This window comes from Hetaerina americana, unplaced genomic scaffold (assembly GCF_022747635.1).
Source record: "Hetaerina americana unplaced genomic scaffold, ioHetAmer1.1.p SCAF_2, whole genome shotgun sequence".
Lineage (NCBI taxonomy): Eukaryota > Metazoa > Arthropoda > Insecta > Odonata > Calopterygidae > Hetaerina > Hetaerina americana.
In genome coordinates this window covers 22,067,562-22,082,627 of record NW_027286763.1, presented here as the reverse complement: position 1 = coordinate 22,082,627, position 15,066 = coordinate 22,067,562, and the positions used below count along the sequence as shown (strand labels likewise).

Here is a 15,066-nt window from a genome sequence, read left to right as displayed (position 1 = left end):
ACCAATGATCAAGCTCCTACGTTATTATTGCTGATTTTTCGAAGGACGAAAACATGTGTTCATGATAATGGAAGGGATTACGGACAATTTTGATCGTTTTTTAGAACATCTTAAAGGTATTCATAGCAAGAAAAATGATGCCGAAAAGGAGAATATTCGGGTAAGTACGTATATACACATAATGTGGACGGAGGGAAGTTCAATTCGTATGCCCAGTGATGGATATTTATATGAATATTGAATGAAATGTAAATGCATATGCGTGGTAAATATTTTCATTCACTTCTTAATGTATGTCATACCTGTGTTTGGTATATATTTCAGAACTTTGTTGCATTTATTCGGCGGTCGAATAGTGAAACTGTCCGTAGACATTCGTCTAGAAATATCAATCTGGTGAAATTGATTGTGGAAGTCCTAGCCAGCGGCATACTTCATCAAGAGGTCCAGGTTTTACTCTCAACTGCATTGTGTATACTATTGAAAAGTGCTTTTGAAGACGAAACGTCTGATGAAATACTCTGTGAATGCATAACTTGTGGAAGTATACTGCTATTACCTTCTCCTTGTGGTTCACCTGGGCCTTCAGTTTTCGTAAACAGGGCTGCTTTTTTTCGCCTGTGTGTTACTTGGTCTACCATGCAGTGTTTTGGTTGTGAGTTGCTGAAGAAATTTTATGTCCCACATTTAGGTGCAATGAAAGACAAGAAAATATCGCCTTTTATGTTGGTCTTTGATCTTATGGAAGAACACTGCAACGCTTATACTAATGCTACCTACATGTCATTTAAATTGTTACCCGTTTGGTTGAGAAGGATGGAAGAGTTGTGTACACTTAATTTGATCGATGAACCATATTTCATTATTTACATCGAAAAAGTCTTCCGCATTGTGAATAATAACTGGGAGAATTCAGTTCCTGGTGTGCGACCTATTAAGGTGGAAATCTTGAGAAAAGTATTTGGGATTATTGCTAAAATTGGACAGGACGGGAAGTTATCCAATGATTTCTTAAATTTACCCAACGCTTTGGAAATAATCATGTTGGAAGTGCCTTGGCGAATGAAATGCAAATATGTAATGTTGACGGCTATTCTTCAAAAGTATGGAATTAAGGAGGTACTTACAAAAACGACCCATTTTTTGTGAGGTTGACTTTCGCCTTTGAGTATGTCCTTTACTATTTGCTTGTATTTTGCGCGTAAGATGATATATTGTGGTATTTTCGCCTCGCGCCCCCAAGAATTAATGCATTGAGTTTTGGTCATGGTATGTGGCTTCAAGTAAATACATAACATTCTTTTTCAGGCTTTAACCAAGTTTCCAAGTATTCCTAGTGGACTAATTTATAGCTTGTATTTCCCTAATTTGGTGTCTGCGGGTGCAGATTCTTATAGAGAAATTATAAAAGAAATAACACTAGATCAATGGATGACGAGTTTTTATTGCCTTTTGAAAACCGTAATGATTGGGAAAGACAGGTAAGTTGGTGGAAAGTAGTTTTGTTACCTTTTACTACACCTCTTGCCATAATGCTTGTAATTCTACCCTTTCAGAACTGCCAGAGATAACTTAATGAGTTACTGGATACCAGACACATTGAAAGCCTTGCCATTGGCCATTGAAGAAATACTCTCAGATCTCTTGAAGTCTGGCAACTTATCATCATTGTTTTCCGCAGTTTCACTTTTTAGGATAGGGCGGAAATTTGGACTTTTGGAGTGGAAACAAATGGACTACGAACTTCTAAAAGAATTAGCTAGTCACTTAAGTGAAGACGTAAGGGGCCAAGCATTTGCTGCTGTTTGTGTTTGCACAAAGACAACATTAATCCCAGCCCAAGGTGAAATAGATTTGGTGTGCTTATTTCTGGAAGAAAATATTAATGTTGATAGTGCACAACTTCGGCAGTCCACTGTTACTTCTTTTAAGGTGTTCATTTGCCGCTTGAAGAGTGCATACTGTTGCTCTTGCTTGGAAAATAATTCCACAGAAGGGAGAGATCTGTGTGAAGCTCAGAAAATTATTGGCTTTTTTCATTGGCTACTAAAGTTTATAATGAATAATTTTGTTCCTGGTACAAATTACCAGAGAAGAATCACCTCCATTTGCCTTCTTCAAATTGTTCTGGATAATATTTGTCTTCTGGTGGCAAACAAATCTCACCGTAAGGAGTTAAGACCAAGAGAGTACTTCCAAAGGGAACGCTGGCTCAGGAATGAAGTGGGTCTAAGGTTCAAGGGGATTAGTATCTTTAACATCCTCCTGAGGTGCATTATGGGTTCTGTGGCTGATATACGGGACGTTGCCAGTGTTATTTTGAAAGGGCATTTTGACCCTCCTAGCAAAGACCTATTTCACAAGTTGTGGAAAAAAGCTTTGAGTGTGTGCAGTTCATCAATGTTTTATGAAATAGAAAGTGGTGCTGTGCTAGCAGAATGTCTCATTCACTGGAGATTCTGTGAAAAAACTATTACTCTGAGTGATGAAACAATGCCATTTGTTGATACGCTCCTGTCCATTGCTGAGGAGCAGAAAGCACAGCTTGAACAGAATGTTTTGAGAGGTGCAAGTTGTGCTCCAGTTCATGGAATCCTGAATATTCTCCACAGAATTGTTTCTAGTCCTGATATTTTATCTCACCTGGAAATGAAGGAGGTTCAAGCAAAGAGGTTAATGAATTTTGTTGACAGTTTGATAAACTTTGCTTTGGGAGTACTTTCATCGAAGCCTGATGCAGAGTTGGGTATGTGCATATGAATTAAATGGGAAAGGTTCAAACTTATGAGAGAGGTAAGTTTTCTTCTTGACTAATGTCTAATGAAAAGTGAGTTGACTAATGAAAAAGCCTTTAAGCATAACTATCGTTATTTTTCATTAATATTTTCTTGGCAATCATGTGTATAATGCATACTGGAGTTTAAATTTAGGTGGGCATTGCAGTTTAATGCATAAGACCAAATTAGTTAGAATAGGAACTTAGAATGTTTGGCCAATGTTGAGGACAGGAAAATTAGAGAATATTAAGCGAGGGATGGAAAGAGGAAATTTAGATATTTTAGGTATACGCGAGGCAAGATGGAAGATAGAGAGGATTACTGGAGTGATGGTCATAGTATAATATACAGCGGCGGGGACAAGAGCCAACGAGGGGTTGCCATAATATTGAATAAAGAGGTAGGAAGATAGATAGATAGAGGTCTTTATTTGGAAGAAGAGTAGTAAACATAGGACAAGCAACGGATAGAATATTACGAGTAGAGATAAAAGCAGAGCTGAAGAACTTGGAAGGAGGAAGAAGTCCATAGGATATACGATCAGTTAAGAAGACATAATAGCCTGTGTCCTTCAGGGAAACATTTGATAGTGATGGGAGATTGGAATGCAACGGTAGGCGGAGGAAGAGATGGTGATGAGGTGGGGGACTATGGTTTAGGCACGAGGAATGGCCGTGGGGAGAAAGCAATTGAGTTCTGCAGGAGACAGGGGTTAGTTGTATACATGGTAAATGCTAGGTGACTCAGAAGGGGATCAGTTATATTATATTCTGGTTAGGCACAGGTTTAAGAACAGTTTCCCAGTTCCTTAATCCCCCTTTTTTATTCTGATATAATTAACATCAATTACACAACATGAGAAATAGAAATATCAAACAAGATGACATAATGGCATTAAATTACCACAGTAACATGCAACCCAAATTTAGTTCAATTAGAGATAATAATTAGTATGATAAATAAATACTATTTTATGATAACACATCAGTTTACAGAGTCATACAAGAGTACACTAGGCAAAATAGTACATGTTAACTTAAAATAGCAATTACATACAATTTTATTTATACAATAAACAAACAATACAATTAATAATTTTATCAAACTTTATTGTGCCATTATCAAATTTTATTGCGCCATTTTAAATAATGGGTTGCTTTTATGCTTAAGGCAAAATAGCACAATCTCACGAATCTCGGTTTTCTTATAATCCATGCTGTGCCAAATTTCATGTCTGGGTGTTTTACTACTGTAGGTACTCCTCAATTCTATGCTTAGCGGTGTCTTCTGTTAGGCAGGTACTACATAGATTAGTAGTGTTAAAAGGTAGTTAGTATTATTAGGTAGTGTTAAAAATTTTTGTGGCCGGATAGGAGTTGTGTCGCTTTATTAGTTAGCTTGAATTTCATATTTATCCTTTGAATGGCATCTGGGAATATTTCTTTAGTGTGAATGCCTTTATCGGAATTCTACCAGTCTTTATTCCGCTGATGAATTGTTTGTCCCTGAGTATTTCTTTTAATTGTTTTTTGCTTAGGGCATGATTGTGTTCGATCTCAGAGTTGAAGTATTTTGTGCCTTTGCCTGATTTGACTTTGATTATGCTAATTTTCTCCATAACCTCGTATTTTAGAGGTGGTTGTACGGTAATTAATCATGGTGCGTCCGTGCTGATTGTCGAGTAACCTTTGCTAATTGCTAAGAGGCAGGGTCTTTGTGCTTCTCTAAGTTTTCTTTCGATTCTGCTGTAGTTAACCTTATGACCCCAAATGGAGCAGCCGTAGGTAACAATGGTATTGCTACAGCTTTGTATATCAATTGAAGGGAGTCAGTTCCAAAATTAGTTTTGCAATACCTACTGGCTGCTTGAAAAAGTTTTTGGTTTCACTGTCTATGAAATTAATGTGGACCTGATAAGTTAATATTTCGTCTAGCATGATACCCAAATACTTAAAAGATAATGTGTGTCGGATATTGCTATTGTAGATTTTAACAGTGGGGTTCCTAGGCATTTTATTTCCAAAGACCATGTATTCTGTCTTGGTTGTTGAAATTACCAATTTATTAACTATTGCCCATTGTTCTATTTGTCCAATACAATTTTTTGTCAGCTGCTACATTTTAGCTCTTGAGTTAGCTTCAATAGATGAAGCCATATCATCGGCGAAAGCTATTAAGCTACATCCCATGGGGAATTCTTTCCTTAAGACATGGTTTGTAAAAAGGTTCCGCATTAACAGGGCCAAAACAGAACCTTGTGGGCAGCCCCTGGTGAGGATTTTCTTTGTTGAAATAGTTTTCATTTTGTATACAACCTGTCTATTTGAAAAGAGTCTAATTAGGCTCGACAGAATTTTTAGCGTTTTAAGTTCCTGAAGGACAGATGGCCATCAAACAGAGTCAAATGCACCTTTTATGTCAATGAAAACCACTAACGTGTATTTAAGTTATTTAAGAGGGCTTTGGCTGCGTCTGATGTACTTCAGTTTTTCCTGAAGCCATACTGATTAGGATGATATAGCATGTCGTCGCGAATTATATATATTCTCTCTTTAATTAATCTTTCAAATATTCTCTATAGGTCAGGGAGGAGTGTGATAGGACGAAAAGAGTTAGAATCTGCATGGTCTTTTTCTTTTGATTTTAAAATACTGTAATAATAATATAATATTTTTTTATAATATTTTTGTCTTCCGTTATACCTTTCTGGTATTCGGAATGAAGTTTATTGACCTTCGCTTTCAAGTGTCCTAGCTTCACAGTCCACCAGGGGTGTTGGTTTTCTGTTTTAGTGTATTTTGGTATGCTTTCATTCATGGTTTTGTTTATTGCTGTAGTTGACCTGTCTATGCAGAGGTCAATATGCTCACTTGTTGGAGTCTATAGTAAATCTCTATCGAAGATGATTAATTTATTTAGGAATTTTTCCCAATTTGTGCTTCCAAAGTTGAATCTAATCTTTGGAAGTGGTGTCTTTTTATTTTTCTAATATTAAAGGTGATTAGTGTGTGGTCACCAGTGATTAGGTCTCCTATGACCTGCCATGTTCTGACTTTTCCTAGTAATGATGTGCTGATCAGAGTTGAGCCGATGTCAGAGGATCCGTTTAAGCTACGAAATGTCTGCTGTGCACCGGGATCATTTAATGTAAATAAGTTGGATGATGAAATGAGTTCTTCAAGTTGGTTTCCTTTGGAGTCTGTTGTTGGGTTGAACCAAGTTTCACTCTTCGCATTTGAGTCCATGAATACAATAATTTGTTTGTGCTTAAATTTTTCAACTGTAGCTTGGAGTTAGGTTAGGAAAGGTAGGATATCTTGGCTTGGTGGGAAGTAGGCTCTTACTAGGATGAAAGATTCTGAGGTTGATCTTAATTCTGCTACTACTACGTACTCATCAGTGAAGCTACTTATTTCCAAAAGATCCAGGTCTTTGTTGTGCACAATTTTTGCGGCGAAGGCTCTTGATACGTGGGTGAAAATTTTCCCTGGTGGATGGAGATTGTCTTCAAAAAAAGAATAAACAGCCAAAATAGAAGGTATTTTCAGGCCTGAAGGAATCTAAATTTTTGAGATGGGATCAAGATATTGGAACATAGCTGGACCTTGTATATTAGAGTTTAGGGAGACTAAATTGAAAAATAAAAAAGTTTCATTTGGTGAAGTCATTCATTTCTATACCATTCCGGGACTTTTCAAATTACTCTTGTTCTTGGGAGGATTGTCATTTCCTCCAGATGATGTGTGCAAGAGTGAAGGCTGCAGTATGTGTGGTTACTCCCTCAGCTTGTGGAGCCATGTATGAAAAGGGATTAGGGAATCTGATATTTTAGTAACACTAACACAAAACACCAAAGTTGAAAATTGGCTAAGTAAATTGATGTAGTTGTTGCTGATATTGGTATGTCAACTCAACCTTTGATGTTAATTCTAGTATCCCAGTTTTTGGTCTAGTCTGGTCTCTGTGGATGTTTTGACCTGTTGACTTAACTTACAAGTACAGCACAAGCATGTTTAAGATTACTTCCTTGTTGGGTGAATACGTACCTCTTTGCTGTCCCTTCTGACGAACACTTTATTTTCACCCCTTGTAGATATGGCTCCATCATTTGCAGAAATGGGAATTGCAATTGATTGTGCAGTGCATGAAAATGCCAAATGTTTGGATGAAGTTGAGGTTGATGAATTATTTGGTGCCTCAGAACTTGTTCTCAATTGCATATGGCTAAATTTAAAGGTGAGGTAAATATGCATGTAAGAACTCTTAAACATCATTAATTGCATGTAGGAGTATCTATTGCTTCTATTTTTTCTATCAAGCGTACATTATTTCAAAGCTTCAAATTAAGACAAAATACATACTTAGTGTGATAAATCTTCTTTGTATGGAAGTGCAGGGGATCAGTTGACAGGGGAGTTGAAACTGTGGGGATTAAGCACTTCAATAAATCCACAGACATAATTACACGGTTTGTGGTTTCCAATTCTATTTTTATTATGCTTCATTGCACTTACGTAATAGATGGAGACTGGACCTAGAGGTATTTCAAAAATACAAGAAGAGTATTACCCCTATGGCTTTTAATTTAGATTAAGCCTGAGTGGTAATCCTCTTTTTATATTTTTCTTTGCTGCGCTTATTATTGAGTTTCAAATACTGCTGTAGCATTTAAGCTAAAACCAATCCCTGTGTAACACAGTAAAAATCCTAAAGTCTTGAAAGACATCAACAAGCGAAGTGTACTGGTGATTTGGTGAAATAACTCAAAAGCTTGAGTTACCACTACTCATTTTGAAGACTGGGATGCATCCCTGTTGTCCAGCAAAATCTTAAGGATTGAAATCTTATCTTTCAAAGCATTACTCATCTTGGGAATTTCTTATGGCTGTCATTTAATGGCATTCACCCTAACATTGAGGTCATTCTTGCCTCAAAGTATGATTGTGTTTTTTTAACTCATGAACAAGGGATTTCTATTAACTGAATTCAAGGGGCACTATCTTTCTTGAGTGAATGTTTGCTAAAGCAATTCCAGAAAGTAATGTTGAAGTTTCTTGTTCCTTTAATTAGTTTTGGAATTCATTTAATCCAAGTTGTGGTAAAATGAATGGTGAATCGTGGGAAAGAAGGAATCTTGGAAGAGCTCAGACAAAATTGATATTCTCGATCGGCAGTTGATTTTCAAGGCATTAATGAGTCTCATGAGTATATTACTGCAACTGTGGTTGATATGGCAAGGCAATTAGGCCTTGAAGTCAAGCCTGAAAATGTTAAAGAATTGTTTGATTCTGATACTCAAGAACTGACTATTGAAGATCGCTTAAAACTCGCCAGACAGAGGAAGAAAGATTATTTTAGGATTGAAGAAGCTCCTCCTTTCTAAACCCTTAAAACAAAGAGACTTGATAATAGCACCTCTGACGTTTGGAAGTATGACTATTTTCTGTGAAGATGATCCCAGCATTACCTGAAGATGTGAAATTAGTGCTATCATCTTATATACTTGTTGCAAACAAAGCTAACGAGAGAAAAAGAAAGCATTGCTGCAAACTTCTTTGGGCAACTTTATCATGTAGTAGAAGCAGATAGCCACATCATCTGAGAAACTTCCCAATCCAGGATAGGGTGACTCCTAAATTATTCATTTTACTTTATTGATTTATGCAAATGAAATAATAGTACAGAGTGAGCTAAAATTTTTTACTTTCTTCATATATTTTCAAAACATATTTATCTGCTTCCTATTACATTAATCAAAGATTAACTTTGCAGATAAGAAAGTTTAATGAGAAGCCTACTGGCCAGGGATTATCGTACCAGATCTGACATGTCTGTGTTGGGTTAAAAAAGTTAGAAAATGTAGCATTCATTCATTATAGTAGTTTTTTTTGGGGAGGCAACTGACAGCCAAGGTCATTTGCGCCATTAGGCATGGATGGGAAAGGAAGGGTGGAGGCCTGGCGTCGGCATTAGCCTACTCTTGTCGAAAGGCGTCAAGGTGTCCATAGTTTAACGTCCCATCCAATGGACATCATAGTCACTCAAAGTACTCCACAAAGCACCTCAAGTAGAGATCGGGATACCACTGAAAAATATTTGTCTCCAGAATTTGAACTTGCACCCTCTCCGTGGGAGGCCAGTACATTAGCCACCACACCATGCCAATCCCCACATTCATTTGTTGGTGATAAGTATCCACATCAAACTGGGTGGTGCATTGACAGGTGGAACAATATGTGATCATTTATTCATGGTTGAATTAAATATTTTTGTTTTTAGTTTCAATATTTTATAGTAACCTTGACTTTAAGTCTCACTACCAATAGTCAAGCAGTACGTAATGCAGTTCTTGTGTGTTGCAGGTATGTTGCCAGCTTGCTAGTGCCTTGGCCACTAATCTTAGCCAAAATAAATGGGGTCCATTGATTGAGGAGCATGACGTAGAGTTCTGTGGCCATTTGATTATACGTGTTCTAATGAAGTGTCGTCACAAAGGAGCAATCGAATCAGCCGGCAAATCTTTGTCAGCATTCGCTATCTTCTGTGCATCCAACCCAAATCCCAGACTCAAGGAGCTGCCCCTCAAGATGCTAAATTACTGTTTGGAGCAAACAGTTGGGAGGAAGGAAGGAAGGGCTTCCATCACACGTCGTTCTGCTGGATTGTCAATATTAGTGCAGAAGCTAATTGTAGCTGATAGCAAGGTCAGAATAAAAATGCTTCTTTTGTACTAATGTGTTGGTTTGGAATAGGAATAACTGTGGAACCCTATTTCTGTAATTGGATGCATTATTATCTGTGTCAGTGGTTACGCTGTATGCCAACTTAACCCACTTCTTGATTACAATTAGGTTGTGTGTTTAGCTATTTCCACCATACTTGCCCGAACTAAAGTAATTTTTAATTTAAAATTTCCAAGTATTAAGGTAAATTGAATTATGAGTTAAAATAGGCAATAATGCATTAGGAAATTTGTGGAGAGCAGTAATTGCCTCCTACCTCTTGGACTGCGGCCTTGATATGGTGGAAGGGACTGTGTGTTCTCATGATTCTTTTAGCTGTGCTGATGGGAGCATTAAAAAATGACTTCTGGTAGGGTCGCCCAAGCTGGGTAGGTTTCACAGTAGAGCCAAATGAGGTAGCCAGCAGAGCATCTCTTTTTTAATGTGGCCGCTGCAAAGGTATCTGGCCCCAGTGGGGTCAGCTGCCTTTGAAGCTACATTCATTTGAATAGATGGGCAGCCTTGAATTTGACTTTCAAACTTTGTGATGGTCATAAGCATGATAATGAGTCCAGCAACTATGAGACATGGCCCAAAGAGGCAGGTTTTGTGCTGAGGAGGGAGGGAAGCAAGGGCCCTGACATTGTGGTTGCCTGCCCTCAAAATTCACACAATCATATTAGGGGAAAAGGACCAATACTGTTGGAATGCAGTGGTAGACAATGGGAGACATTAAATTGAAGTACAGGAGTATATTAAGGATTTATGAAAAAAGTATGACTCAGGAGAAAAAATAGTTTTGTAGAGAAATTACTTCATTATAATTAACACATGGTTTAAACATCCAATTAGACAGTTAACAATGAACACAGAAACAATGCCAGGAAGGGAGTGAAAATAGATGGATTACCTAATGATTAAGTATAGTTTATAAAAACATCATTAATTCAGTTTTTCGGGTGCACATTCAGATCATAATTTAGTATTCATGTGGTGTAAGTAAGGATAAAGTCAAGAGGACAAAAAAGAGAATATGAATGGCAAAATGGAATGTTGAAGCTGTAACCAAGGTAAAAAGGAAGGATTACTTGATGGTAGTTGACATAAATCTGAGTTAAGTGAGGACAAGAAGATGTGTGTACTGGAATAAAGGAGAGAATAGCTGACAAAAGGGATAATGAAAGTTGAAAATGAAACAATAATAATACTATGAGAGAAAAGTATTAGCTCGGCATGGATTACTCCATAAATGATTGGAAAGATGTATGGAAAAGGAAATGGAAAGATGCAAGCAGAATTAAGATAAATAAAGTACATATGAGTATGAGTAATAATATGTATAGGGTAAGTCTTAAGAGGGAAAAAATGTGGTGGAAGGAACAATGTGAAGATGTAGATAGAGTTTATAAATTCAGGGTGAAGTGGGACCATCTTGCAAGAAGGTAAAAGCACTGTCAGGAAGGAGTTTCCATCCATAGTACATATCTAAGATATGATAAGAAAAGTATTAATTGAACTAGAACATGTTGTCAAGATGAAAAGGATACAATTATTAAATAAAATTGGATAGGATTTGTGGGGATGCATTAATTTTAAATGGATTAGAAAAGTTATAATAATAATAATAATGTTATTCTATCAATTAGTCAGTAAACTTAAGAGCAAGGAGATGGTACATTTCAGACAAAACAGCTATAAAACAATGCAAGAACAAATTACGAAAAATATGTATACATAGGAATGTAGAAAATGAAAAGTGCAATTAAAAGCAATTTGGGGAAAGTTCAATGTATATCCAAGCAGTCTTGGATGGAGTAGAATACCTCTCTTGTTTGAAATTTTTCAGTTTTATTTTGAATGGCTTTGTGCTTGATGTCATTTTGATTTGTATTTTGTGGGATCTTCTTATGAATGACAAATGCAGTATAATGGGGGCCTTTTTGACAGGATGTACGTGTAGTTATAAAAATGTAGGAATGCATTACCTTTCTGTCTTTCTAGTATCATGGTAGTGAATTTCAAGTTAGGAGGGGTTTAAGGATAGATTTTCCCTGATAAACAGTAAGCAGGAGAGGATATGCAGAGAGGGAAGAGTTAGGACACCCTGAGATTGGAATAACCCTTTTCCAGGTGTGCAGTAGTTCCTGATACATACGTTTTACTGCTTGCTTGTTGGCTGAAGGACTTTGCCCATTCAAAAAATTCTATATATTATATGGAAATGGGCCTTAGTACAATGGAGGAGCTTTTGTATCTGCAATTACAAATTGGTAATTCTATGTATTATAAAAATTCCTTTGTCAACTTTACTGGGTACATCTCTTTAAATTTTCCAATCAAAATCTCAGAAAATGTTATTCCAAGGAGATTTTCCTTGGTCAAATAGTTGAGGCTCTGCTCATATATGATTCACTGATTAAAGAGATTAACATTTGTTGAGGAACGTCATACATACTGATTAGCTGTTGTTGATAACGAGACCATTCTTTGCAGCATATCCTGTGCAGAACAGTTTGCCTTGGTCATGAGGGTGACATGTTAACATGTTTTAATTTATTGTGCATGAGGTGTCATCAGCATATGATCCTGATTAATTGCTGTGGAGATTAACTAGCAAGTCATGTGAAATTAAAAATGTGAGCTATTGGCAGCAAGGTGTTGGAAATTGCTTATAAAAATGGCAAGTTATTGACAAACATAATAATTGGAGAACCCACAAGGAACTCTTCTAGCTAACTTGACTGGCTTTGTGATTACAAGATCTGTAGCCATCTAAGGAGTACTTGACTGATTGACGTTGACGAGATAGAAAGGATGCAAACAAATACTATATATTAGAATTCCCTTGATTCCCAAGCACAATAATTTTAAAATTAATAGTTTGTGATTTATGCTAACAAAAGCTTTTTTTTAAGTTCGGGAAGAATAAATGAAATTGAATATAAAAATAAATTAAACTGAAAAATAAAATTAAATTTAAAAATTAAATAAAATTAAAAATTAAGCTGAAAAATAAATTAAGCTGAGACATAAATGAATCTCTCCAATTCCTCTGAGCAAATAAAGCTATGCTCTTGTTGTAACTGGTCCATTAAATTTTGCCATCATGTTCAATCAATGCTGCCCATCTGCCAGAATCGCTTATATATGGAGTACATCTGCGCGGTTATTGTAGGAAATTTGTTTATTGTGCTTGCTGGAATGTAAATTCGGCTTCATGCGTTTCTTTAATATCTAATTACAGAATACTATTCCTGTGTGTATTCCGAAGCTCTTATCTTGGTCAGAAATGGATTTCTCTCCAGAATTTTGCAATGACGACACTGTAGATCTTCCTCAGACACAAGCCCTGCATTTTTTAAGAGCCATTGTTCAAGATGCTGATGTGTATCAATATATTTCACCTTACATGAGTGAGATTGCTTTGGTATGTTTCAAGAATTTCAATTCTGGAATATGGGCCATCAGGTATGTTCTTGTTTTAACCATGTGTATTGTTTAATTGAATTTCCATTTAAAAATAAATGGGTCATTATTTGTTCCTAGAAATGCTGCTTTGCAGTTATTTGGAGCTGTAGTGCCCAAACTGATTGGTCAGAAAAAAGGGCAGGCAGAGGACATCGTTGGAAGCAATGTCACCGTGGAAGAGCTTAACACCCACTATCCAGCACTGATGAATTATCTGTTGAAGGAACTAAAAGAATCCGTCACACATTTTTCACAAGATGAGAATGTGACATCACCAAATCTCCTTCCCATCTTATTTTTGTGTTCAAGGTTGACATTGGGTATTTCCCAGCTGCGCACACCATCTTTCTCACAGCTCATATTGGACTTTCAGTCTCAATTCCTCCATCTTCTTTCAAGCCCCAATATTGCTGTACGCAAATCCTGTGCAAAATCTATATCTGCTTTTACCCCTCTTATTGAGATCCCTGCAAAAATTGAAGCTTTAATTGTTGATCTATTAGAAGGATGCTCAATTTCTGAGAATGGGCTGCATGGGAAGTTACTGTGTCTAAAAGCTTTGAAAGACAGATTTGAAGTTGATTATCACTTACTTGAGGAGTATGAAACTAAATGCAAAAGAATTCAAAGCCTAATAGAGAACAAGAGCATTACTGGCAAACTGTCTAGCAGATGTTATTTCACTAGGGCTTTGCTGTGTGAGATCCAGGGTTTCACTTGCTCTGACATACATGCCATATTACATACAGTGAAAGAGAAATCGCAAGGCTTTTACCCTGGACTGCTCTTATGGGCAGCAATCTCTCTAAAATATTTAATTTTAACATGTGCTGATGAAAGTTTGTACAACATTGTTCAAGGGTGCTTTCAAAGCGGCAACCACATGCTGGAGGCCTGTCTGCAATCTCTAAGCAATAGACTGGAAAAATTTCATTTATCAGATCAACCTAATCATGAGATATATGTCCTCCTTGATAATGCTTGTGATTCACAGAGTTCAATTAATGTTGTAATGTATTGTCTGAACTCTATGTTACATATATGCTCAAAGTCATCACTGACACTCTCTTTGGACCGAATCATATCACTCTTCGAAAAATTCGTAACAACTTCCAATTACGGAGTAGGATGCTCTTCAATTGCTCTTTCATTAATTTCCAGCCAGATATTAAAGAATAACCACAAAAATACAAAGTTAATGGCAGTTAAAGTCGTTAGTGCTATCCATGAACAAAGTTTGCCAAGTAACTTGGAAGAAATTAGATTAAAAGCAGTTAGAAATCTCTTAAACTTTCTCCCTTTGATACATTCATACCAGGAAGCACTGCAAGGTGAAAATTTAGAGGATCTCATCAGTGAAGAAATAGTTTCCTCTTTGCTAAACACAGCCGTATGTCTTCTCCAAGATGAGAATGTGGAAGTTCGTAAAGAAGTAGCCAAATTTGTAACAAAACTTATTACGAATGAATCCACCATTTCATGTACTGAAACAGTTTTCAACCCTCAAAAATGCTTAACTTTCCTTCTGACACAAATCTCGTCATTTCTTCCACTAAGAGTTGCAATAAAATGTCTTTGGGAATATTTAACAAACATATTGACGGTACAGGAACTTGAGCAGTATAGTCCGTTGCAGTATATAAGAAATCCCTTTGATCATCGCATTGAAAATGTGTTTGAAGAGAAAGTAATCATCACAAAGTACTCAGGAGACAGCCTAAAAGGCGTTATTAATGGTGGAAAACATACCATAGCTGACATAAAAGCTTTTCTTAATGTTGCACATTACAACATTTTTGAGACTGCAGCTTTCCTCTTATCAAAGGAAGATTTAAGTACGTATACCTCGAGAAGAAAGTTTTCCTATATTAACTTTCTGTATTTGTAAATTTCTGTTTTCTTTCAGGAGAGAGTGTTCATGCCCATGCTGAAATATATCGCGTATTCTTAAGTATTAAGTATCAGTTGGAAATAGCAATTCTACTGGATATGGAAAGTTCCACTGCATTAAAACTACTTTCTCGTCTAGAAAGTCTTCCCTCAAACGTATATGAAGACATCTGATTGTAAGCACATTCAACTCGCATAATAAAAGTATT

General features: G+C 36.6%; 1 protein-coding gene across 1 annotated transcript; it reads left to right on the top strand.

The window, feature by feature from the left end:
• LOC139688314 (tRNA (32-2'-O)-methyltransferase regulator THADA) lies at positions 1–15,062 on the top strand. The gene is made up of 9 exons (XM_071585812.1): positions 1–160; positions 325–1,119; positions 1,309–1,481; positions 1,557–2,746; positions 6,871–7,013; positions 9,140–9,481; positions 12,744–12,967; positions 13,046–14,802; positions 14,874–15,062. Exons 1-9 carry the CDS (start codon positions 62–64, stop codon positions 15,029–15,031), a joined length of 4,881 nt encoding a protein of 1,626 aa, XP_071441913.1. The 5' UTR covers positions 1–61; the 3' UTR covers positions 15,032–15,062.
• Positions 15,063–15,066: the final 4 nt, after the last annotated feature.